The sequence below is a fragment of the Phacochoerus africanus genome, chromosome 1, assembly GCF_016906955.1.
Source record: "Phacochoerus africanus isolate WHEZ1 chromosome 1, ROS_Pafr_v1, whole genome shotgun sequence".
Classification (NCBI taxonomy): Eukaryota; Metazoa; Chordata; class Mammalia; order Artiodactyla; family Suidae; genus Phacochoerus; species Phacochoerus africanus.
Window position 1 is genome coordinate 259,333,479 of NC_062544.1, and position 27,090 is coordinate 259,360,568.

The window sequence follows — 27,090 nt, forward strand, 5'->3', positions numbered from 1 at the left end:
TATAACTTTTTAAAAAAAAATGTTTGGTTGATCTAAAACCTGAAAAACATACATCATCTTGCTTTATCAGGCCCTTATTGGATCAAGGAGAACACTTCTCAGTGAGAAAAGAAAAGGTTCCTGTTGGTGGGGTAAGCACCAGAATAACTAGTGTTATTTGTTATTAACCACTCAAATATAAAAAAGTACATGGCATTATTAATAAATATCATATATTTTTCACTGAATTTGAGGAGAGTTTCTATATAATAGTTTGAAGAAATTAAATTAAATGGAACTGTTTTAGATATTATAGTGGTGTTTAATTAGGATTATATGTTATTTATATAATATATATATTTATGTATATTCTTATTTATTAATGCCAGTAGCTAACATTATTCAAGCATTTAGTTATTTATTATTTATTTTTTTTTAGGGCCACAGGTATGGTATGTGAAAGTTCCCAAGCTAGGGGTCGAATTGGAGCTGCAGCTGCTGTCCTACACCATAGCCACAGCAACGTGGCATCCGAGTTATGTCTGCAAACTATACCACAGCCGCAGCAACTCTAGGTCCAAGCTGTGTCTGCAAACTACAGCAGCACATGGCAACAACGGACCCTTTAACCACAGAACAGAGCCAGGGATCAAACCTGCATCCTCATGGATACTAGTCGGATTCATTTCCTCTGAGCTGACCCACAACAGAAACTCTGAACATTTATTATTTAGTGTGCAGGGCTGTGCAGGCACTTTGCTTATACTTATAATATGGATGCTATTATTATCCCAATTTACAAGTGAGTAATCTGAAGGTTAGAGGAGTTAGTAACTTGACCATGATCACAAAGCTTAAGATTTGTCAGAGTAGGATTCAAATCTAGCTTGTGTGACTTTTAAATATGGTAACATTTTTTAAAAATCAATTTTGCCTTTAGGTGAAGTTCTCAATCATTCTGAAGTACCTCCAAGCTTTTGGCTGGCTCTGGGTGTGGCTGAACATGGCCCTTTACCTAGGGCAGAATTTAATGGGCATTGGACAGAATCTATGGCTTAGTGCCTGGGCAAAAGAAGCAAAGCACATGAGTGACTTCACAGAACGGAAGCAAATAAGCAATAAACTTAGCATCTATGGGCTATTGGGATTAATTCAAGGTTAGAGAAAATATCTAGTTGCTTTTCTCTTCTCTTTCTAACCTAATTGATTCTGATGTAAGCATAGGTCATCATTTTATTTTTAAAAAATAATAACATAATTTTCAAGTACTTTAGCATAGTTCAAGTATAAATTTTTAATTTGCCATTTCTAGAGAGTAAACAAAAACTTGTATGTGTCAGCTACATGGCCCACGCTAAATAATTTGTGTCATTTAATCTGGACAATAATTATTTCGAAAAGTGTTATTATCCCCATTTTATAGCTGAGGAAACTAAGGCTCATATGTAAGGTCATTCAGGACTCAAAAGTCTTGATTATTTGGCTATTCACCTTATGCACGAGGCTTGTGATGATGTGAAGTTCATTGAGTCTGTAAAAAGCTGCATTGTAAGTGAAGTTTAAAACTGTAAGGAGAGATATATTTGTATAAAAGTAGTAAAACACCGTGAGGATTTAGAGCAAGGGAAAGCCATATTTGGTTGAGAGATTAAAGTGATTCCCAAGGAATAGTTGGCATTTGGAGGCGACGCTAAAATAAAGGATTGCATTTTGTCAGATGGAGATCACAAAGGAGAGAAGGTGATCATTGGAGGGAAAGATGTGAAGACAGGGATGGGGAAGGTGAAGAGACTATAGGCATAAGTGAGGTCGCCAGTTTGAATAGTTTTCAGGATATTGATAGGGCAGTGGGGGAACTAGAGATGGGAATGTAGTTTGAAGATGTGTTGGAGCTATTGTCAGAAAGGCAAGTGGAAAACTTTAAGATATGAGGAAAAATTGGAGTTATTTGTCAAAATAAGCATAAATTTACAATGATAAAAAAATAAAAGATGGGATGGATTTTTATTGGAGGGCCTAAAGTCAGATACCAGGAAAAGTTAGGATTGGTAGAGAAGAAAGAATCAAGTAGCTTCAGGAGTCTAGATGGGAGATAATTTAGTATAGAAAGATCTCTTTTAAAAATATATATATTTTTAAATTTTTTTGGCCACACCTGTAGCATATGGAAGTTCCCGGGCCAGGGAGTATCTGAGCCACAGCTATGACCTAGGCACAGCTGTGGCCATGCCAGATCATTTAACCCACTGTGTTGGACCAGTGATCAAACTCCTACCCCTATACAGTGACCCAAGTTGTCTGCAGTCAGATTCTTAACCCACTGCACCACAGGGGGAACTCCCTAGGAAGATTTCTTATGTGATCCATCTCCAAGTCACCCAAGGCATATAGCCCAGTGCTAACCAATGGGTATACCGGGAACAGAAGAGGATTGAATAAATAAATATGAATGGAGGAAGGGCCAGAGAGCTTCAGTGGGCCTGGAGAAAAGAGATGGATGGGAAAGATAATTGCAATGAAAATATATGAGAATTGCTGATTCTGAAGGTAAGAAGGGAGCATCCGTCATGATTTTGAAGTTTAGGCAATTGGGAGAACAATGAGGACAAAAAGAAATCAGGAGTGGGGGAAGTCTTAAGTGGTAGAGCAGGAAAATGATAAATTCAATTTGAGACACATTTAATCAGAAGTGTGGATGCATTTTTTTAATCTGCTGATATTTTCCCCTGGTAGGCAGAATAGATACATATTGTCCTTCAAAAGAAGTGAGGTGACCTGAAAGTATAAGAAGAAGGATACTCAAAAGTATAGAATTCAAAAGTAGAGAACAATTAAAAGGATGCTTTTTTTAAACAGAGGCACTTTTTGTATTTATAAGGAGAAAGGAAGACAATGAAGGAGAGTGTAAATTCAAATAAGAAATAAAAGAGTCATCTGCGTGGAAGTTATGCTATGTAAAGATATGCATAAGGGGAACCAGAAAGAGATATATGCTTTTTAAAAAATATGTGACTTAGGGCCTTGCTTCTGTTTTCTCCTCTCCCATCTTATTTTTATTGTGTGACCATAGTACTACTTATAAACGTCTCCATCAGAGAGTAAGCAAATATTGGAGACAAATTTGTTTAATTTGTCATTTTGTTAGCAATATTCATTGGAGGAAGTGATATTATGTTAATAACTAAAATGAGATACAAGGACTAAGAATGTGTTTGGTTTTGAATCAGTAAGTCAAATTTATTGGCTTGTGGTTTGCAACTCAATGAGGAAAAAATAGATTATAGAGATCTAGAATGCTGAGCAGCAAAACAAACATGCATATATACATTTCTATATTTGTCTCTCACTGGTATATGCCAGGGTTAAACTCTTAAGAGTCCAGTTTTAAGGGGAGATTCAGTATCCTTTGAAAAATATTTTAAGTAAGCAAACATCATTTTTCCTGTTCTAGAAAAGGTATGCATATTTTTTGCTCAAAATTTTACTTGTATAAGTCTTAGTTTTAGTTAACTATCAGTCTATAGAAGTATTTTGTAATGATGATAACAAATTATGTACAGATTAGTCAAAAAAATTTTTTTCTGATTGGCTTTTTTGTTTAGCATGGTCTGCAGTCTTTAGAATATATATCTTCTCTATTTTAAATTTTTTAACGTTCAAAAAAATTAAAATTTTCTTGAATTATTATTGAATACAATTATAAATTATTCATGAATAAAGGTGAGCCTAAGAAATAAAAATCTATATATTTGTTTTTATAGTAGTGTAGAGCTGCATCTTATGGAAGCTTGTCCAACCAAGAGTAGCTGTATTCACTGACGTCATCAAACCTCACATTATTTTTTTGAGCTTTCAAGCATAAATAGCGCTTTTACATGTTAATGCCAGAGGCCTATAGAAAGCTAACATTCAAACAAAACTAGAGTACTGAAGCAGAAAATGCTACATCTATATTTTATAACAATGATAAAGATCTTACCTTATCTTCTAAAAAGAAATAGCCCTGAATTTTTTTCCCTAATTCCTAGCTATTTGGTTTAGAATCTCCAGGACACTCTGAACATCACTAATCTATTGGGAACTTCATTTTCCCACCCAATTGTAAAATATAGGCACCATATTTTTAAAGTGCAACTTTTAAAGAGTACACTGCTACTTCCAGTTGAAGATGAGTAAGTGGATCATTTACTTTACTTACCTCACAAAATTCCACTGAAATGACAGTGAATAAATATGAAAGTAAAGGGTTCAGGGGATTTCACAGTGATAAATTTCTCCATAAGCAATTATACTAAGAATCCAGGGTAGAAGAACCTGTAGCCAGGAACAGATGCTAGATGAAGCTGTAGATAAATAGGAAGAGGTTTAGTGAAGCCATGGAGAAACACTGGTACAGAGAGTAGAAATGAGTTGCATGGAAATAATGAAAGTAACTCACTAAAACATTGTACTCCTGGAGCTCCCTTCATGGTTTAGAAGTTAATGAACCCGACTAGTAGCCATGAAGACTTGAGTTTGATCTGTGGCCTCACTCAGTGGGTTAAGGACCCAGCTTTGCTGTGAGCCGTGGTGTAGGTCACAGATGCAGCTCAGATCCTGAGTCGCTGTGGCTGTGGTGTAGGCCAGGAGCTGCAGCTCCAATTCAACCCCTAGCCTGGGAACCTCCAGATGCCATAGATGTGGCCCCCAAAAGATAAAAAATACATAAATAAAAAAATAAAACATTGTTCTTCTGGCCTGTCTGCCTCTCCTATAAGAACTACCATCACTGCTATTGATATATAGAGAGAGAAATGCTGGGGAAAATTAATGTATACAGTAGCAGAAGGAAGCCACATCAGATACCTCTATTAATTAGCCATGTCTTTATCTTGCATGTTTAAACTGATAATGGTGGATGGTCATGCATTGTAATTAAGCAAACAGTGTAAATTTGAGCCAAAAAATAGGTCAGTGGAGCCCAGATGTAAAACAGTCATATTTGGAATAGAAAAGAAGCTTAAAAATGTCTAATTAGTATCCTCAGAGATTCCAAAACAAAAGCAAAGAAACTGCAAAGTGTATTGAAGTAAGTTCAATCTAAAAACAAAAAAGTTCTAGAAAATTTTAAAGAATTTAAAAGGATTGTACAAGTGTGAAAAGATAAATTGGAAGAAATTGTCCATGATGCATGACATCAAAAACATAGATGGCAAATGATAAAAGAATAATCCAAGAAGTTCAGTACACGTATAATAATACTTTAAGGAGATACAGCTGAAAATTAATATAAAATGTTTAACATTTTCTCTAATTGAAGAATACAAAATCTGGTTCCCCAGTTTGGAGAAGAAAGAGGGTCCCAAGAGAGTAGTTTATGTTGCAAGAGGAGGGGGCAAAAAAGAGGATAAAAGAAATAATAGAATTTCTGATGAGTTTGAATATATTCAGAAGAGATTTACTGAGTACTGAGTTGTTTGGAAATAAATTAGAGCCTGTTTCATGGAAAACTAAGCTTATGGAAAGGAGTGGTACAAGCATAATAAATTTAGTGAACTTTGTGTTTAGTAGCAATGTAAACACAGAATATTTGAGGGGAAAAAAAGGTAACCACCTGATTTTGGAAAGGGTAGAGGGGAATATGGGGGAGTGAAGTAGGAAAATAATAGAAAATATTTAAGAATGAGAAATCATTAAATAGCAGTATATGATGTTATTTAAGATATAAGGAACTAGCTGAAATATTTATGGTAGTCATGGTCAACTGGTTTTGTTTTGTTGTTTTAAGTATTATAGGTACAAACGGACAAGACTTTTGTTGGCAACACAATTTACTAGCAATTTTGTATACTAGGGTGCAATGGAGCAATTGTGTATCCTTTAAGACCCAAGAATGAACTAGTTTAAATAACATGGAAATTTCTGTAAGCTCTAAATGGTTGAAGTCCAGGCACAGGTCTTTAAACACACTTGGTCCCAGGGATTATATAGTGTCTATTACTCTTTATCAGTTCTACTTGTTCTCCTCATTGGCTTAATTCTCAGGCATCACATGGAGACAGAAATGTTCTCTTTCAAAGAACTTCCTTCCATAGAAAGCCATGAAATTACTCTCCTTGAAACAATTTGAATCATATATCCATCCTTGAACTATTCATTGTAACCAAACATTTCTTTTTCCAACCCTAAAAGTTCCCTAATTTGGGGACTCTTTGTCATTTCATTTCTTCTTACACACCTGGATGGTTCTTTTCTGAGCTTGTCTCTTTCTTGTCATATTTTGTCAACCACAGCTAACAATAGTCAGTAAATGCTATTAATTGTTTTTTTAATTTCTTCCACTAAAGCCACATGTTTATTGTTTGTATTTTCTGACTTTTTAGTTGTTCCAAGAACATCCCTCCCACCAACCAAGTCTCAGGAGCTTAACAAGCCAAAAGAAGTTTATTCCTCACTCACTTGTCCAGTGTAGGTCAGGAGAGGGACTCTTGTGATTCTAGGGACCCAAGCTAAAGAAGCAATCCAACCACCATTTAAAATGTTGGCAGGCACTGTGAAAAGGGAGTAGGAGCTTTGCAACACCAACCATTAAATGCTCTAACCTGGAAGTATCACGTGACATTCCTCCCTCAACTTATTGCTCAGAATTATTCATTTGATTCCATTAATCACAAGGAGGCCAGAAAGGGCAACTCCGCCGTAGATTTAGAAGCTAGGAGAACTGAAATTATTTGGCTGGCAGTGCCATTGACTACCCACATTATCCCTCAGGACATCATGAAATTAATAGGCTGTTAACATTGTGTCGGCCTGGTTGATCTCTTATATCTTTAGTGCATCTCTCTAGAATCTATGCTCATGAATAAGGAAAGCTTTGTTCTGAAAGCCCATCAGAGCATCTGGATTTATTTTTAATGCACCATATACATTTATACTTAGCTTGTTCCACTATTATACATTTTTAATTTTGATATTTGAATTTTCCATGAAAAAATAAATGCTATTATAAGCAATCTTTTGAGAGCTAAAATTCAGAGTTTCTTTAAGATATTAACTTGTCTTGATAACAATTTGTGTTTAGGTCTTTTTGTTTGCTCAGGAGTTTATCCACTCATGAGAGGATCTTTGGCTGCCTCTCGAACTTTGCATGCTCAGCTGTTGGATAATGTGCTGCATCTCCCACTCCAGTTTTTTGAAATCAATCCCATAGGCCAAATCATCAATCGGTTCACCAAGGTAAGTCATTAAATAGTGTACATAAAAATAAAGATCCACATAGGATCATGGGATAGTATGTTTTAAAGACAGGCAGGGAGTTCCCGTTGTGGCTCAGTGGTAACAAACTGATTAATATCCATGAGGACATGGGTTCAATCCCTGGCCTCGCTCAGTAGGTTAAGGATTGGCATTGCAGTGAGCTGTGGTATAGGTCGCAGATATGGCTGGGATCCCCTGTTGCTGTGGTGTAGGTCTGTGGCTACAGCTCCTATTACACCTCTAGTCTGGGAACTTCCATATGCATGGGTGTGGCACTAAAAAGATAAAAATAAATAAGTAAATAAATAATAAAGACGGGCAGGAAGTTACATATGAATGTGATGCCCTTACACCATTTGGTACGAGATAATTGGGGAAGTCCCAAAGCAAGGCTAGTAATTAACTAAATGCAGAGTTCCTACCATGGCTCAGTGGAAAGGAATCTGATTAGCATCCATTAGGACACAAGTTTGATTCCTGGCCTCACTCAGTGGGTTAAGGATGCGGTGTTGCTGTGAGCTGCGGTGTAGGTTGAAGACTTGGCTTGGATCTGGCATTGCTGTGGCTGTGGTGTAGGCTAGCGGCTACAGCTCCGATTCATCCCCTAGCCTGGGAACCTCCATATGCCATGGGTGTGGCCCTAAAAGGCCAAAAAGACCAAAAAAAAAAATTAATTAAATAAATGCCATCTCCATTCTTTATGTCAGTTTTGTCCTGAACTGTGTAGTCCATCCCTTCAAAATTGGGTGTCTTCCTATTCCCTGGGATCTCTTAGGTCCACCTCCATTTTTCAGTTTCTAATTTTATAAATGAAAATTATTTCATTTTCCTGTGTCTTATGGTATTGGCAGGATCTAGGTATCCAAGAAGGTCACTGGTCATGTTCTCAGTAGATAAAAATGGCTCAAGAGTATTTTACAATCAGTTTTTAGGTAGTGAATAATGGTAGACCAATGTCCTTAAACATCTAACTACTGGGGTTTAGAATCTTCAAATAAAAAAAATAAATAAAAGCAAATACAGTATGATTTCAGTCATATAAATTAAGTGCCATGTACTTGTCATTCGGAAATATAAACTGCTCCATCATGAGCGTCTCATTACTAGAATACCCTCTTCACTGTGACAGCTGACCACAGGGGAAAATATGTGGGGGTGGGTTAGGGAAGGCAAAGATCATACAGCTAGACGTTTAACAATCAGATTGTCACATCTGGGTACATGTTTTTTTTTTTTTAATTTTTACATTGAATTATATGCATCTTCTTCCCCTTATTTTAAACCATGAAAAGTGAAAAATAAGTGACCTGATATCAAACTTTTCAGGACATGTTTATAATTGATATGCGTTTCCACTACTACTTACGGACCTGGGTGAATTGCACCTTGGATGTTATTGGAACAGTTTTGGTCATTGTGGGAGCTTTTCCACTCTTCATTCTGGGGGTTATTCCCTTGGTTTTCCTCTATTTCACTATACAAGTAAGTACATGAATTTTTATGTGTATTAAAAATGTATAAGTTCACAGTCAAATGTAGTTTTAAAGGCACTTAAACTGTCTTGTTAGTCTGACTTCTGTTAGTCCAGTTTCTCCAAAGAGCAGATGCCAAGAAAGGGTTAGAGGTACTATAGAATTGCTGGGGGAAATGCCAGTACAAGATAAAGGAAAAGGGAGAGAAGTCTGGGTGAGCCCTCAGATAGCAGTATAGATCTTCTCCCTTTGGGGAAAAGAAGGAGGACGGGGATTGTGTAGGAAGTCTTGGACTGCAGAAAAATTCCGTGAGAGGTATGGTTGAATGAATGGGAAGCCAGCATAGCCCATTGGATGCTCCTGTGTGTCCCTGAATGGGCCTGTTTTAGCACCCCTGCCATGTCCAGCCATTTCTTGGCAGCAACCTGTGGGAAAATGACCTCCATCCTAATATAGGATTGGATTTCGAGGGGCAGCAGCAGGACTTTCTGTCAGCAGTATTCCCCATGACAAGAGAACTGAGTTGTGCATTTTTATGGCCACCACCAAACCTTGATTCTGTTTATATTTTTGCAGAAAATTAATTTTCCTGCATATCCAAGAAAGAAACATGTATTGCCTTTTTGTCCTATGATCCATCAGCAAGCTATTGCTGGAAAAACTAAACAGATTTCTCATGATATATATATATAGATAGATAGATAGGTACACATATATATATCTTTATATTCCAATTAAAATGTCTTCAACCAATTTGAATTCCAAAATTATGTCACTGTGAGGCTATGGTACAAAAATGAAATGAAGTGAAATTTCTTAACATGTATTTAAATTAAATATAAAAGTATTTTGAGAAGTTCCTATTGTGGCTCAGCAATAATGAACCCAACTAGTATCCTTGAGGACTCAGGTTCGATCCCTGGCCTTACTCAGTGGTTTAAGGATCCGGCGTTGCTGTGAGCTGTGCTGTAGTCCACAGACCCGGCTCGGATCCTGCATTGCTGTGGCTGTGGTGTAGGCTGGCAGCTACAGCTCCTATTAGACCCCTAGCCTGGGATTCTCCATATGCCCTGGATGCAGTCCCAAAAAGACCCCCCCAAAAAAGAAAAGTATTTTGAGGCTCTTTACACACAAGGATGCAGTTCTTGAAGTTTAATGTTTTCTCAAAACCTAACTTTTTACATTCTTATTGGAGTTTAATCTGCCCAAACCAGGATGTTAATCATTTGCTCATCTCTACACATTTACTATTATTTTTCCTCCTACTTCCGATGTTGTCCCTATTTTTCTCTGCCTGTCTAGACCCTCACCATCCACCTAGGCCATATTCTACTTTCTGTGTGAACCATTCTCTGCCAAAATAGTGCAAAGAGATATGACTCATCTAGTTATTATCAATTTATTATACTGCTAGTATTAAAGGCTGGTTTTTTTTTTTTTGTATGGTTCTTTGGGGTTTTTTGTTTATTTTAGTAAGCCAAAAATTGTCTCCTCAGTGAGACTGTAAATCCTATCTCATGTAGTTAAAAAAAAATTAAGAAGTTGAGGGACTGTGTTGAGGAGCAATTTTATCTGCTTACAATGTAACAAGGGCACAAGGAGTAGAAAAGAATCTAGAAACCATCTCATGTTAGAGGAAACGTTGGAGGGTGAGCCCTGTATGTAGATTGAGGAACCTCAAATTCTAGTCACTTTCCTGGCTCCCGCATTTGGCACATCACTTCCCATGCCTGGCTTTGTTTCTTTCCCCTGTAAAATAAGAGGTTTGCTTTAGAGCAGTGCTACTCGAAGTGTGGTCCCTGGACCCATGGGCCATACCTCAGGCCTTTCGAATCAAAATCTCTGATTTCACCTCTTTATTTTAAAAGATCACATTTTATAACCAAAATATATGTAATTTTTATGTGTTAGTCATACTCTAATAGAGCTTGGGGGAAATAAAAAATCTCTCAGGGTGGGGCCCAAGAGGCTGTCTTTTAACAATCTTCCAAGTGAACAGGAATAGACACACAGCCATAGAGAACAGACTTGTGGTTGCCATGAGGGTAGGGGGAGGGAGTGGGAGGACTGGGAGTCTGGGGTTAATAAATGCCAACTATTATATTTAGAATGGCTAAGCAATGAGTTCCTACTGTACAGCACAGGGAACTATAGGCAGTGTCTTGGGATAGAACATGAAAGAAGATAATATGAGAAAAAGAATGTATATATATATATATATATATATATATATATATATATACATGTAATGTATATACATATATATATAAAATTTTGCTGTGCAGCAGAAATTGGCACAACACTGTAAATCAATTATACTTTAAAAATGTGCAAAAAGAGGAGTTCCCGTTGTGGCGCAGTGGTTAACGAATCCGACTAGGAACCATGGGGTCGCGGGTTCGATCCCTGGCCTTGCTCAGTGGGTTAAGGATCCGGCGTTGCTGTGAGCTGTGCTGTAGTTCACAGACCCGGCTCGGATCCTGTGTTGCTGTGGCTGTGGTGTAGGCTGGCAGCTACAGCTCCGATTAGACCCCTAACCTGGGAACCTCCATATGCCACGGGAGTGGCCCAAGAAATGGCAAAAAGACAAAAAAAAAAAGTGCAAAAAGAAAAAAAAAATTAAAAATCATCTGAGTGGGGAGTTCCCACTGTGGCTTAGTGGAAATGAATCTGACTACCATTCAAGAGGACTCAGGTTCAATCCCTGGCCTTGCTCAGTGGGTCAAGGATCCGGCGTTGCCCTGAGCTATGGTGTAGGTCACAGATGCAACTTGGATCCTGGGTTGCTATGGCTGTGGCATAGGCCAGCAGCTACAGCTCCGATTCAACCCCCTAGTCTGGGAACTTCCATATGCCTCAAGTGTGGCTCTAAAAAGACAAAAAAAAAAAAAATCTTCCAAGTGATTTTTACTAAAGTATGAGAAGCGTTAATCTAGATCAAATGTTCTTAAATTCAATTCTCTGGGCAGTGTCATGGAAGGACTCCAGAGCTTCTACAGTTCACTGAATCTCTATGAAACTTTATGTATGGCAGTCCCTTAAGTCCCCTTGCAGTCTCAGAATGCTGTAATCATTGTTTTCTCCAGAGCGCTTAGCATAGAGCAGAGTTTGTAATTAGCAGCCAGACAGGTCACATGTAGCTTCAGATAGGTTTTTGCTTAGCTGGCCCAGTGTTTTTACCAAAATGAAGACATTTTAAAATCAGGAATTTTATGTAAAATTGCAAATCGAGCTTTTCTACTGAAAAATCTTGCAAGATGTGTCAACTCTTGATTTTCGTGTCCAGTTTGTAGCAATTATCTGGGGCTGATGAATGATGGTCCAGTTAAGTCAGGGCACACTCTACCCAGCTCTCCCCTCACCCCAACTGTCCTCAACGCAAGTCAGAAGGGAAATGGCCAATTATAATTGTGGCCATGTTGATGGTTTCTGTAAAGAAAAAATATATTTTTTTTTTGCTACTCATGTTTAGGTACAAAAATATTATTTTTTGTATACTTGGTTTTCTTCCTTTGTTTAATGATTAACTGCCTGGCTACACTTTTAACGTGTAACACAGAGCTTTTTCCATGCTACATTCTCAGGAATACTTGTTTGAGAACATTATCCAAGTGAAATTTTGCCCAATTATGTTTTAGTTGTGCTCTCCAGAATTGGGGCTTTTTACTGTTACAAAGGTGCATTCGTTTCTAGGAGCTCCTGTAACACTCGGTGATTTAAAACAACTGAAATTTTATTTGCTTACAATTCTGGAGGCAGAAAGTCCAAAATCCAGGAGTAGGAAGGGCTGGTTCCTTCTGGAGGCTCTGAGGGTTTCTGTTGCATGGTTCTCTCCTAGATTCTGGGGCTGTCAGCGACCCCTGGCATTTTCCTTGTCTTGTAAGTATATCACTACAGTGTCCTCTTCACACGCTTTCTCCCCTTGTCTGTGGCTTCTCCTTTTCTAAGGACACTCAGACTGGATTTTGGGCCCACCCTAAATCCTGGATGATCTCATCTCAAGATCCTTAATGCTATCTGCAAAGATTCTATTTCCAGATAAGGTCATACACTCAGCTCCTGGAAGTTAGAACTTGAACTTAACTTTTGGGAGCCAGTCTTCAACCTACCACCCAAGTGTCTTGCCATTTTCAAACTACTGAAGCAATCTTGGCTACATCTTTCCAACCATCTTTTTCTGTCTTCCCATTAGAGATACTACATGGCTAGCTCTCGGCAGATTCGGAGGTTGGCAGGAGCATCTCGCTCTCCTGTCATTTCCCACTTCAGCGAAACTCTGTCGGGGGTGTCCACAATCAGGGCATTTGGATATGAGCAAAGGTTCATTCGGCAAAACAAAGAGCTGGTGAATGAGAATTTGATCTGTTTCTACAACAGTGTGATCGCAAACAGGTAATATACCATATACCTAGTTCAGGACTAGTCTCTTCTTGGATATCTTGTTCACTGGCTTCTAAACAGGAAGAGTGTTTTGTAATGTCATTTCATCAAAAAAAAATTAAGATTTTAAATATTTCTAGTATTTAAGGTGCATTTAAGTTAAATTATACCTATTAGTATCTATATGAAAAGTTCATGCTACTTTATGTGAAAATAAAGTCCTGCAAGTTTATGCAGGACGCTATTAGAATTACTGAAGATTTGATGCTGTGTTGTACTTTATATTTGTAGGATATATTTTACTTGCATACAGTAATTTATAATATTTTAAATTTGAAGGTATATATTTTAGATAAAGGAGAAACAAATATTAAATGGTAGGGCACATTTTAGCTTTTAGAGACCAATTTTATCATAAAAATGTGTATGTAGTCAGAAAGATAATTGATTTTTCCAATGAAATTTTAAAATAAATGCATCATTTTAGCTGGTCTTCCTTTCTTTTGATGTTTAATTCTAAGTTTTAAAGCAAAGTTCTGCAAAAGCAAAGTATGTTTTTATGCCGAGAAATCCTTTACTCAATCGTCATTGCAATAATCCTATGTTTCATTGAGTTCTAAGTAAGTGAGGAAAAAGAGAAAGTGGCTGTTGATGTTTACCTCTTCATTTCCCAGAGGAGAGCTCATACTAAGTGCTTTTGCATCTCAGTTCAGGAATATTTTTCATTATGGCAGGTGGCTGTCTGTTAGACTTGAATTTCTTGGCAACCTAATGGTGTTGTTCGCTGCACTGCTTGCTGTGCTGGCTGGCGATTCTATAGATTCAGCAATTGTTGGTTTGTCCATATCCTATGCCCTAAATGTAAGTAATGATTTTGTGGTATATGATATGTTTATAATCCAATTAATTAAGCTTTCCTCTCCGTTGCCTGTTTGAATTACAGATTCTATTAACTAAGTAATGAGAGACAAATCTGGGTTACCCTAGAGACTCATTTCTTTCTCTGTTTTGTTGCTAGCAAAAGACCAGCTCTGCATTTCTAAGTTAGTTCACAGCAAGTGCAGACTGATACCCAAGGCCCAGTGCTTGAGCACCAGGGCACTCTTGCTGTTGCGTCATTACTCAGAATTTTCCTGCTCCCCTATCCTTGTAGCTTTATAAAGTATAACAATTTTAGGGCCCCTCTCTACTGTGGCCTATCCATCCACTTTGCTCAAACTAAACAAAGAGAAGACATAACTCTGGGGAGAATATATACTCTGCCTCTTCCCTGCTTGAATTTTTTCCTGTAATCTCTAGTTTATATTACATCGCAGAGCACTAGTGCTTATGACTATTTTCAGACCCCCTTTGTAAAATATAAATTTTCTTAAACTGCCTAATATAATTTCACATTTTTAAAAAGATGAGTCTAGATGATTTGGGTACATGCCCTTAGTCTCTTCTCTAAAACCCTTAAGGTCAGTTGCATTTCAGAATTCAGAACGTAGACCTCCAGGAAGGAAATATAATGCATAAGTATATATATGCAGGGCTTGGGGCAGAATCTATAATCAAACTGATAGGAGACCATTGACTGAAACCACCCATCTTGACCAGGCACAATAATAGTCACTTGCATGAGTTGTCTCACAACAGGAGGCCCTGATAAGGATCATAGTCCTGCCCTAAAGACTAACCAGGAGAACTTGGAAAGGGCCAAAGGAGGGAAAAGACAACCAACCTCCCAGAATCCTTGGCACTGAGATCCATTTTGGCTGAGAGGTCCTGCCAAGAAGGACCTGAGCCAGACCAAGAATGGGCTAAGCAAGATGACTGGCCAGAAACAACCCAGAAGTTAATCCCATTCCTGTAAAACCTCAGACTGCAAGCCATGTGGCAGAGCAGTGCTCCTAGGTTCCCTTCATTTAATCTGCTGCCCTCTGCCCTGGCACCTCTTCCCAATAAAGTCTTTTGCTTTGTCAGCATATTTGTCTCCTCAGATAGTTCATTTCTGAGTGTTAGACAAGAGCCCACACTCGGGCCCTGAAAGGGGTCCCCCTTCCTGCAACGAAATACTTGTTCTGCAGTGAAATGAATGAATTTACACCTTAAGTGCATTATGATTTTTTTTCTTTTCTTTTTTTTTTTTTTTTTTGCCTTTTAGGCCCACCCCTGTAGCATATGAAATTTCTCAGCTAGGGGTCGAATCAGAGCTACAGCTGCCAGCCTACACCACAGCCACAGCAATGCCAGATCTGAGCCATGTCTGCAACCTACACCACAAGTCACAGCAACGCCGGATCCTTAACCCACTGAACGAGGCCAGGGATTGAACCTGCAACCTCATGGTTCCTAGTTGGATTCATTTCCGCTGCGCCATTACGGGAACTCCAGCACCTTAAGTGGGTTAAATAAACACTTTAAGGAGGCCGATATCAATTCAAGACACATTGGCCATCAAGTGATTTAGCACCAAATTCAGGAAAAAATCTGAATTGTGAAAGGTTTTTTGACTTTTAGAATTAGATTTGAAGTTACAACCTTGGAGAACCAATATTTGGGCATAAGGTACTTGCAAAGAAAGTAGAATTTGAAAGAAAAAAAAAAGGTAGTAGTCAGAAAATTAGAATCCTCCTGAAGAAAGATGGTAAAGAATGCCAAAGGTAACATTGTGCAGAGTTTTTTCTCATTTATGTTGTACATTTCTTGAGGCATATCCCATCAATCTTGGTATTCATCATTTCTTACACCAAGTATGAACTCCTTTAATATATGTCGAATTACGTTCATTCCATCTTCTGCCAAATAACCACTGTTCATGATATTAATGAATTAACAAACTTAAAGAGGCACATATGTGTTTCTATGGATAAATATGCTTACTTCTCAAATTATTAAATAATTCAAAGAGATAATGTATATGAAATTTCTGAAAAATGAAACTTTATAAAGTATTATTAATATTTTGTAAAAGACTAATATTCATTAAGATCTTGATTTTTCACTCCCAGATTACTCAGTCTTTGAATTTTTGGGTAAGGAAAGCATGTGAAATTGAAACCAATGCAGTGTCCATTGAAAGAGTTTGTGAATATGAAAATATGGATAAAGAGGTAAGCACACCTAAATAACCAATAAATGGATGCAGAATTAAGATATTGTAATGCACCTTGAATTGACCGTTTAAAAATAAATTTTAAACAAAATCTGCATTTCCAAATTCATGTTGTAATATCCAATATTTCAACAAAATTAAAATCCAAACCTGTTATAACATACACCATTATTATTTTATGTAATCAGCAAAATAGAAAAAAAAAACCTGCAAGTTAAATGAGGACAGTCGATAAATTTTAAGACACATCTTATTTCAGTATTGTTATAAAAATGAAATACGATCATCTATTTTTAAGAGGCATGGTGATTTGCCCCCTACCAATGCAGAGTAAAATATGCAACCTACAATTATAACTTTGTGAAGATTTTACATTGAGAAAAGTGTTTTAATATAGTCATCTCATAATTATTTAGAATCTGATTGTGCAGTTTTCAAATTAACTGTGTCTTTCTTGCGTATACTTTCTGTTGCATTTACTCATCATTAGCATCTCTGTGGCTGGGAAAGAGGAGGTGAATAAATCAGTCTGCTTTGTTCCCTTTAATGGACTATAATTTGGAAGAGAGAAGAGTTAGATTAAGGACAGGGTATATTATTTGCATTATCTACATATTTTACTAATCTAGGTTATTTCTGTCTCCTGGTTCCATGAATTAACAGGGCAGATGATAAAAGTTATATGCTGAATTTTTGTATCACATTCAATCTACCCATAAAGGTATCTAAATCTTCAGGAAACTTTCCTCTTTTGCTCATAACTCCTCCAAATAAAAACCTGCAAATGCCCAGTTGTATTTTTGTTAACTCTCTTCGTATCTTTTCTCTGGCCTTGCTCCACTGACCACCTTCTCTAATTCCTACATTTCAGCACCTCAACAACCGCTTTGCTCCTTTCAGCCTATAAAGATGCTAAAATATTTTCTACAAACTCCAACTCTTACCTAAACTTTGAATCTTCCTCTAGACTTTTTCCTAGGTGTTACCTTCCTTTTTCATACAAATTCCATGAATGATTTGTCGACGGTTACAATCACAATCACTGTTATCAATATTCAGTTTGCTCAACCTACTGCCATGGGAGACTAATGCAAAAATTTTACTGTTTTCTATGTTTTCTAAATCTTTTTCTAATATATGCTTTTTTCATTTAAAAAAAAGACAATGTGTGCACACACACCCAAAAAAAAACATTTTTTTAAAGAAAATAATCACCTTTATGTAATTTGATGCAAGTGGTGACAGATACTGTTGCAAAAGCTTTTGGTGTGGAAAAAAAGTGAATTTGTCTGGATAACCCTATTTACTCCACTATAGCCTCATTTCTCTGCTTCTCTCTACAGTAGAATTCTTTGGAATGGTCACCTGTACTTGCATTCTCTCATTCATTTGGGATCCTTGTCAAACATATTCTAAATCTCACTGCTTCGCTGAACCTGCTCTGGTCAAGTTCACCAATGGTACCATCTCCATCTTCACTTTATTTGGCCTATTATTTGACGCTTGTGATCACCTCCCCTCATGAAAACACTTCACCTTGCTGGCTGGGCACCGCACTCTTTTGTGTGTTCTTCTACTTCCTGCTCTTCCTCCAGTTTTCCAGCCTAGGCCCCTGTCTCAAGTCCTTAGCATGTGTATTTAGCTTCCTTTACCCGGAAAGTCCTTCCTCTGACATCCGTGTAGCTTGTTTCCTCACCATGTCCAATCAAACCTTTTCTAACCACCCTACTTAAAATTACACAAACCCTGCCTATTTCCTGTCTTCCAAAGTTTTATCATCAGCTAATGTTTTACTTAAGCTATGCAGTTCTTTCTGTCTCTCCTCACCAGCATGTAAGCTCTGTAAGAACAAGAATTACTGTTTTTCTCACTGCTGTATCTCTAGCAACTAAAGAATTGACTGTCACAGTAAACACTCAGTATTTTGGAAATAAATAAATGACAAACTGTCCTCATCTCAGCTAAAATTGCAGGTTGCCTTCAGCTCCTTTGTAGGGATTTATAAGATTTTTCGTAATGACTCCATAGAAGATGGGAAGCCTTTTATGTGTAAAAATTTATTTCTAAGATTTTCTTATAACTGGATAAGATTTATGTTGATATTATTTTATACTCTCTTCAGAAAAATCATAACATCTGCAAATGTTGTCTTTCATTAATTTTGTTTTAACTGTTTACATGCATGAGAATTATTTTGAGGGGAAAGGTATTTTTTATTATAATTATACTTTTAAAATATTTCTTTGTTTTAAGGCACCTTGGATAATGTCTAAAAGGCCTCCATCACAATGGCCCAATAAAGGGATAGTGGAATTTATTAATTATCAGGCTCGATACCGAGATGATCTTAGTTTAGCATTACAAGATATCACTTTCCAGACTCATGAGGAAGAGAAGGTAACATACATATTTCATAAGTTTCACTTTCCCTTTTATCTGAATATATTCATTAAGGCCAAAGTACACTGTGGTATTGAATGCGATGGTCATTTGTTCAAATTTCATATAAAAGTAATAAAGACATATGGTTGGTATGTACAGTATAAGTTTTTCCTCTATAAATAAAAATATTTTAAATTGTTCATATATATTGTGAAACATGATTTTACTATATTTTAGTTTTATTGAGGTATGATTAATAATTAAAATTATATATATTTAGAGTGTATAGTGTGATAATTTGATATACATATATATTGTGAAGTGATTGCCACAATCTTAAGAACACTTAAAATGTACTTTCTTAGCAAATTTCATAGTATTAACTATAGTTACTGCTGTACATTAGATCCCTAGAATATATTCATCTTATAACTGAAAGTTTGTACACTTTAATCAATATCTCCCCATTTTCCCTACCCCTCAGCTCCTGTAATCACTTTCTAGTCTCTGGTACTATGAGTTTGACACTTTTAGATTCCACATATAAGTGAACTCATATAATATTTTTCTGTGTCTGACTTCTTTTACTTAGCATAGTGTCCTCTAGGATTACCCATGTTACCACAAATGGAAGGATTTTCTTCATGTTTTATGGCAGAATTTTATATATATATATATATATACATATAATTCACATGTATTTTCTATTCATCTATGGCAGACACTTAGGTTGTTTCTATATCTTGGTTCCTGTGAGCAATATTGCTGTGAACTTGGGAGTGCGGATTTCTTGTCATGATACTAATTTCATTTCCTTTGAAAATATACCCTATTAGTATACTTTGTTTTTACTTCCTCTAGTATGTGAAGTTCAACAATAAAACAATAAGATAATATCTACCTACCCAGTAAAGCCATAGGGGAGAATATTTTTAAAGTCAGTGACGTCATATTTCCAAGACCATTAGTGACATGGAAAAATACTTGAGGGGTAATTTAGTTAATAAAAACTATATACAAAGCTATAGTATATCATTTTTATTTTAAAAATCAAATATACATATTAGCAATAACCCTAGAACAGTTTAGCATAAATAGTGAGTCTCTCTAGGTGATAGGGTTTTGATTCTCTCTAGGTGATGGGGTTTTAGATGATTTTTCCTATAGTTTTCAAAAAGTTTTATGAAAACATATTTCCCTAACCAGATTGATATTTCACAAATAAATAAAAGTAAAATCTTTTAAAAATTAGCAAGCAATGTTCCGCATTCTCTTTTTCAGAGACATGTCTTTGATGACCCCAAATATCTTTTTCTAGTCCTCTAAACCAGGTCCACTGCATTGACATCAAGAATAGAAATAATTTGCAACAAATGAAATCATTGTGGAATTTTGATTATTCTAATTAATTCAACATATCCATGTTTTTTTCTGATATAGTATGTTGGATTTAAGATTTAAGATCTTTGGAGTTCCCTGGTGGCCAAGAGGTTAAGGATCCAACATTGACACTGCTATAACTCAGGTTTTTCCATATGCTGTGGGTATGGCCAAGAAAAAAAAAAAAAAAGCAAGACAAAAAATCTTTTATTAAGGGCAAACCAACCACTGTACTGTTCCCTTTGCCTAATGTTTCTGCCAACAGCAAGACACAAATTGGCACCCAGAGGAGATTGCTTTAATTCTCGTGGCCAGAGGAACATGTGCAATCACTGGATGTTTATGACAGCTGATTATTTTGTTCACAAGCCCCAAATCCTCATGTATTATTTGTGACCACCTTTAATAGTTCTAATTCAGTAGCTGTTTTGGTACACCAAAGAAGTTTGCAGATATTCCTTTAGATTTTCTTGCCTATCTAAGGAAAGAGTTCTAGTCCCCTTTGTTTGCTTGTTGGGGAAAGGGATGGTGGGGAAACCTGATTTTGAAAGTCCAGAGAAAATGACCCCATTATTTGTCTTTTAAATAACCACACTCTTAATAGATGGTTCAGGATCACCTGCTCTTCCTGGGCTGCTGATATACCCTAGTTAGGTGGTAACTAAATTACTCAAAACTAGAGGAAACATGCATATTAGCCCAAGCCTTTCCAGTGAGTAAGGAGTGTCTGGATAAAGACGATCCTTGAAAATCACATTACGTCTTCCATGACAGTCAAGGTTATTCTGACTAGTAAAATTAGATCTCACTGACATGGGATGTATTTAAAGTACCGACATGTAGTGTATTTATTGTCAGTACAAAGACCCCTTCCCTGACAAAAAGTATAATATAGACCTTTTATGATAATTTCATTATAGATTGGAATTGTGGGGCGAACTGGAGCTGGCAAATCAACACTATCAAATTGTCTATTTAGAATTGTGGAAAGATCAGGAGGCAAAATTCTTATTGATGGAATTGACATATCTACTATTGGGCTTCATGACCTTCGTGGCAAACTTAATATTATTCCACAGGTAAAGACCATTTTGCCGTTAGTCTTTCTTAACCCCCCAGGTGAACTTTTTTTAATAGACTCTGTTCTTTTCAAGCATATGCATTTGTTTGGGGGAGCCAGCTTATTTTAAGTGCATAATGAAAAATCACTATGTAATTGAATCCTATTAATAAACACTCTTACTCTGAAGTCTTCTGATGTGCCTTTATCTATTTGAAAAACTGTTACATTGCTTTACAAGTTTCCTTTGTAATAATAAATACAAATAAAATCTGAGGGAAGATATCAGACCAAAAAGCATTGGTATTTTTGAAAGAAAAAAACATTTACTGAGACTTTTGCTTAGTTGGTAATTGGAATGTAGGACTCTTTTGACTTGAACTTTAGAAACATTAAAAAAAATTAAAAGAGCAATAATTTAGTCAGATCTTTTTTCTCAAGTCCTTTGATTTTTCCACCTGTGGCATCAAAAGAATTTGGTCATTAGCAAGTAGGCAAATTGGCTGAATGATATGCCTCTCTAGTCAAGGATGACATATTCATTTGAGTTTGAGAGATTTAAGCTGAGCATTTCTGAAATATCTTTTTTTTCTAAAAATATTTTAAAATACTATGATCTTTGTCATATTGTTTAAATATATACTTGCATTTGTGAATTTACTTCAAAACAAATTTGCGTAAAATCTGAAATTCTAGCAGGGAAAAATTTTAGTGGAGAGAAGAAACAGTTCTTCACTTATAAATCAAAACAGGTGTAGTAAAATAGTTTCACTAGGCATATTGGTTGTATTGGAAAGAGCATGGACTTGTCCTCTTTGAAATCTCCTTGAGCACTTACCTTCAATGTGTCCTTGAACAAGAGTTTTTTGACACCTTCAGGTCACTATCTGTCAAATGGAGATACTGACTCCTATCTTTCTGGGTTGGTGTTCTGATTGATAATATTGTATGTATAGTATAGATGGCATTTATTTGGTTATTTTCTGCATTATTTCATATCCCCTGACTAAATGGCTACTATCACCATCATTATTGAGGTTGTTATTGACATTATTAATAAGAGGAGGAGGAAGAATCAGGGAGTTTATATGATTTAATCTAACTCGTAGCTTATTCTGATTCTCCTTACTATTGGTTTCAGTATAAAATGAATTTGATAACTATTTAGTTTTGATCATTTTGTTTTTCCTCATTTAATGTATGTATGCCTCATGCGACAGTAAGGTTACTGGTAACTGTGTTATTCTCTAGGATCCGGTTTTGTTTTCTGGAACGCTTCAAATGAACCTGGACCCCCTAGACAAGTATTCTGATGGCGAGCTGTGGGAGGTGCTGGAGCTGTGTCACTTAAAAGAGTTTGTACAGTCCCTTCCGAAGAAGCTGCTGCATGAGATTTCAGAGGGTGGGGAAAACCTCAGGTGAGCTGCTAAGAACAGAGCTTGCCAGGTTATTCTTTCTAGGCTTTTTAGAAGCAAGTTTGCCTCAGAGGGAAGTCACTCCCGAGCTACCAAGGATTTGGTTTGGTCTTTCAAAATGCACCACTGCTGATTTCCTCTAGGGGATCAAGAAAAGGAATTAAATAGAATGGTAGCCACTGGCTGGGAACAAAGGGAAAACAAAGGAACAATGCAGTGTGAAATGTCACTATTTAATTGAAACTTCTTTTGCAAAGACTCCTAATAGCTTTCTTTCTAAAAATAATGTTATGAGGAGCTGCCTTTTCTTCACAGCTGTTTAATGTCTTTTAGGACAGTTCCTTTATGTGGTAAGGAAAGTCTGGTGGATACTCTTAAGCCTACACTGAATGACTCAGCCTCTTTGTTACTCTCCTGCTCCCGCTCTCTCTTTCTGTCACCTTGACTTTCCTACTCTTTCATGAATATGCCAGGCCAGTTTCTGCCTGCCGCAGGAATTTTATACCTGCCATTCACTTTGCCAGGAACAGGTTCCCACTGAAAATCTGCATGACTCACTCTCCACTTTCTTCAGGTCTTGAATTAAAGGGCATTTTCTCAGAGTTCCCTCTGTAGCTCAGGAGATTAATACATGGTCTCTAGGAAGATGCAGCTTTGATCCCTGGCGTCACTCAGTGGGTTTCGGATCTGGTGTTGCCCAAAGCTGTGGCATAGGTCACAGATGTGACTCAGATCCGGTGTTGCTGTGACTGGGGAATAGGCCTGCAGCTGCAGCTCCAATTTGACCCTTGGCCCAGGAACTTCCATATGTTGCAGGTGTGGCCGTAAAAAGAGCCAAAAAAGGGCATCTTCTCAGTGAGGATATTTTGGCACACCCATCTAAAATATCCACGCCATACCCACACTTCTACCCTCCTTTTCTGTATGTTTGAATTCTTCTCATTACTATGCATTTTGCTCACTTATCTTGTTTACTTTTTGTTTCCCCATGTAAACTCCACATAGACAGACTTTTATCTGTTTAATTCATTGCTATATTTGCAAAACTTGGACCAGAGTCTGGCATATAGGAATCACTCACTGAATTTTATGCGGCTTTTAGGGCCTCACCGGCATCATATGGAAATTCCCAGGCTAGGGGTTGAGTTGGGGCTGCAGCTGACAGTCTACGCCACAGCCATAGCAATGCAAGATCCGAGCCAAGTGTGGGACCCACACCAGAGTTCACGGCAATGCTGGATCCTTAACCCACTGAGCAAGGCCAGGGATCAAACCTGCATCCTCACGGATACTAGTGGGGTTCATAACTGCTAAACCACGCTGGGAACTCCCACTTAGTGAATATTTCTTAAAGAAAAGAGATAATGGGAGTTCCCGTCGTGGCGCAGTGGTTAACGAATCCGACTAGGAACTATGAGGTTGCGGGTTCGGTCCCTGCCCTTGCTCAGTGGGTTAAGGATCCGGCATTGCCGTGAGCTGTGGTGTAGGTTACAGATGCGGCTCGGATCCCGCGTTGCTGTGGCTCTGGCGTAGGCCGGTGGCTACAGCTCCGATTGGACCCCTAGCCTGGGAACCTCCATATGCCACGGGAGTGGCCCAAGAAATAGCAAAGACCAAAAAAAAAAAAAAAAAAGAGAGAGAGATAATGAATGGGTGAGATAGGAAGAGAATAACATATAATCAGAATTTTAGGACAGAAAGTGTGTGACCATAAATGCCACTGTTGAAATTATTTTACTGTTTTTTTAAACAGTGTTGGACAACGACAGCTCATCTGTCTTGCTCGTGCATTGTTGCGAAAAACAAAAATTCTCATCTTGGATGAGGCAACAGCCTCCATTGATTTTGAGACAGACAGCTTGGTGCAGACCACAATCAGGAAGGAGTTTTCTGATTGCACCATTCTGACGATTGCTCACAGACTTCATTCTGTCATGGATTCTGACAGGTATGCTTTATTGTTTTTCAGAAATAAAACAGTTTATACAGAGGCAGCTATTGAGCATACAAAACACACTAATTACTTACCACCAATAAAGGATTTTATCTGTGCTGAGAGGCACAAAATTTCCTCTAATAGCATAGAAGAAACTTTCCAGAGTAACTAGAGGAATATGTTAATGCTAAAGGAATAGTAGAAAACTTGATGTATTTCCTGAGTCAAAAATCACATTTATTTTGTACTGACATAACTCACACAAATAATTTAAATTTTACTATAGCAAGAACAAGAAGGGTGAACTGAAACACTGATTATAGGTTACCTGACTGGATTCTTTTCACATTGCAGGGTGCTTGTTCTAGACTCTGGAAGAATCGCAGAGTTTGAAACACCACAGAAGTTGATATGCCAGAAAGGACGTTTCTTTGAAATGCTAACAGAAGCAGGAATAAGACAAGACTTGGGGACAAAAAATAAATAGCTTTAGATGTATATTGATTATACCAAATAAAAAAATCAATATTTGAAAAAATAATGACAGGGGAGAAATGCAAAAAAGCATCCCCCTAAGCTATGTGTTGGCAGAAATAGAGATAAGCACTGTAATTGTAGCCATCCTGGGCTCTACCCAACCTTCTCTCTTCCATTCATGCTCTAGGGAATATCTGCCTTCTCCATGTTGCCCAAAATGCTATATATGATTTATACTTTAAGTCTCTGTTCAGAAGTCACCTTCTTTGGAGTTCCTGTTGTGGATCAGTGGTAATGAACCTGACTAGTATCCATGAGCACACACGTTTGATCCCTGGCCCCAATCAGTGAGTTAAGGATCTGGTGTTGCTGTGAGCCATAGTGTTGGTCACAGACATTGCCGTGGCTGTGGCGTAGGCCTGTAGCTGCAGCTCTGATTTGACCCCTCACCTGGGAACTTCCATATGCCACACGTGACCCCCCCCCAAAAGGAAGTCACCTTCTTCATAAACATGTCCAGAATTCCCTCTTTGCTCTTCATTCTAATCCAGACTGTGCTCTGATTAGTCCCATGTGCTTACCTTTATTCTGGCAGATATCATACTCTATTTTAATTTTTTATCTGTCTCCCCATTAAAGGCAACAACCCAATTTTAGCCAAGTTTGTGTGTTAGGTTCCTAGGATAGTACCTTTCAGATCATTGATACTAAACAAACATTCGTAGAATGAATGACTAGGCATTTTAGAGTAATATGATTCAGATATTTTATACATATTTATTATGTGTTGAGTTACTGTAAGGTGTATAAAATTATGGGAGAAATCACAAAAACTATTGAGCTATACAGCTGCTTTCTGTAAAGAGTATATGTTAACTAATGTTTTATGATATACTTTATTTTAAAATAATATTTTATAATATACTTACTATTTTACTCGGGTAAAGAAAATATTTTCTATGGAGCATCATGTTTTGGCTGAATTAAACTCAGTAAGTTATGTATCAGAAATTGTTGATTTGTAGTACTAATTATATTTTGAAAGGTTTTTTTGTTTGGTAGTTTTACATACTATAAACATTTCTCTGAATTGCCCTTCACATTTGAAGTTTCCAAACTTCAATAGTATTTTCCTTTCAAGATGATTTTAATAAAATATTTTAACATGTTAAGACCCATCAGTCTTTCCTTTTATCGTCTTTTTTCTCCTTGCTGTGTAACAACTTTGTACCACCTTGCTTTATCCTCTAAGGGTATTTATGAAAAGTTTCCTTAAAAGTCATGAAACACTGTGTTAGCTAAAGCCTCCTTCCTTAGAATGTAAGCTACCTAAAATGTCCTGTCTTTACAATCCCTGTAGTGCCTAGCACTGTTTTGTATTCTGTAAACATTGAATAAATAGCTGTTGAATTCCATTGAGAAAGGGAACTGGATATTTCATAAATATCGGTTAATGTTTTAGCCTATTTATACCTGTAGTCATCAATCACAGCCTCTTCACATATATTTGAAGAGTAAAAGGAAAGGAAAAATAAATATGACTAAGCCAAAATTACTCAAGATAATGTTATTGTGTTAAAAAAATATTAGTAGTGAACAAAAAAGGTACTATAGGACTGTATCATGGGCTGGATAAGGCAGCACAGTAGTGGGGCTAAACATGGACTGGATTTTGAATAACTGCTACTTATTAACTGTATAATCCTGAAGAAACTACTCAACACATTTATGCCTTACTTTTCCTATCTGAAAATGGGGATAACAGTACCTACTTATGTTTGCTAGAACAAAGTTAAAATAATTAATATTATTAAAACATTTAGAACACTCCTGGTACATATTAAGCACTCCATCATATACTGAATAGTAAGTGAATAAAAAGTCAGCTTAAAACAACAAAAATGTATCATCTCAGTTTCCATGAATGAGGAACCTGGAAATTGCTTAGCTGTGTGATTCTGGCTTAGGGTCTCTCATAAAACTACATTTGAATTTTAACTGTGGCTCATCATGTGAAGCCTTAAATACCAGGTCAGGAGCACTCAGTCACATTAGAAGCTGCCTGCCTCAATGGGGCACTGTTTATTTGTCAAGTGAAATAAATATGGATGTGTCACTATTTCTTCATACACTTGAATCACTCAGCAATGGTAGTTAAAACAGGTATTAAGGAATCACAGGAACTAGTGACTGGAGAGTCAAAACTACTAGTTTTATTTAAGGGTTCACTTGAAAAGACTGTATTAATCAAAGGAGTTTCTTAAAAAAATACGTAT

General features: G+C 37.0%; 1 protein-coding gene across 3 annotated transcripts in view; it reads left to right on the plus strand.

Moving 5' to 3' along the window:
* The window catches only part of LOC125134981 (multidrug resistance-associated protein 1-like), an 85,206-nt gene extending 60,043 nt beyond the window's left edge, over positions 1 to 25,163 (plus strand). Inside the window, exons 17-28 of one of the 3 annotated variants that reach the window (XM_047794540.1) lie at positions 71 to 131; positions 920 to 1,136; positions 7,040 to 7,194; positions 8,542 to 8,697; positions 12,880 to 13,079; positions 13,802 to 13,928; positions 16,061 to 16,162; positions 18,418 to 18,561; positions 20,847 to 21,005; positions 22,238 to 22,404; positions 24,155 to 24,349; positions 24,692 to 25,163. In XM_047794540.1, coding sequence (XP_047650496.1) covers positions 71 to 131; positions 920 to 1,136; positions 7,040 to 7,194; positions 8,542 to 8,697; positions 12,880 to 13,079; positions 13,802 to 13,928; positions 16,061 to 16,162; positions 18,418 to 18,561; positions 20,847 to 21,005; positions 22,238 to 22,404; positions 24,155 to 24,349; positions 24,692 to 24,824 — 1,816 coding nt within the window. In that variant the 3' untranslated portion in view covers positions 24,825 to 25,163. The remainder of the gene's footprint in view (positions 1 to 70; positions 132 to 919; positions 1,137 to 7,039; positions 7,195 to 8,541; positions 8,698 to 12,879; positions 13,080 to 13,801; positions 13,929 to 16,060; positions 16,163 to 18,417; positions 18,562 to 20,846; positions 21,006 to 22,237; positions 22,405 to 24,154; positions 24,350 to 24,691) is intronic. The other 2 variants (XM_047794556.1, XM_047794546.1) reach the window with 2 other exon arrangements.
* The last annotated feature ends 1,927 nt before the right edge of the window (positions 25,164 to 27,090 follow it).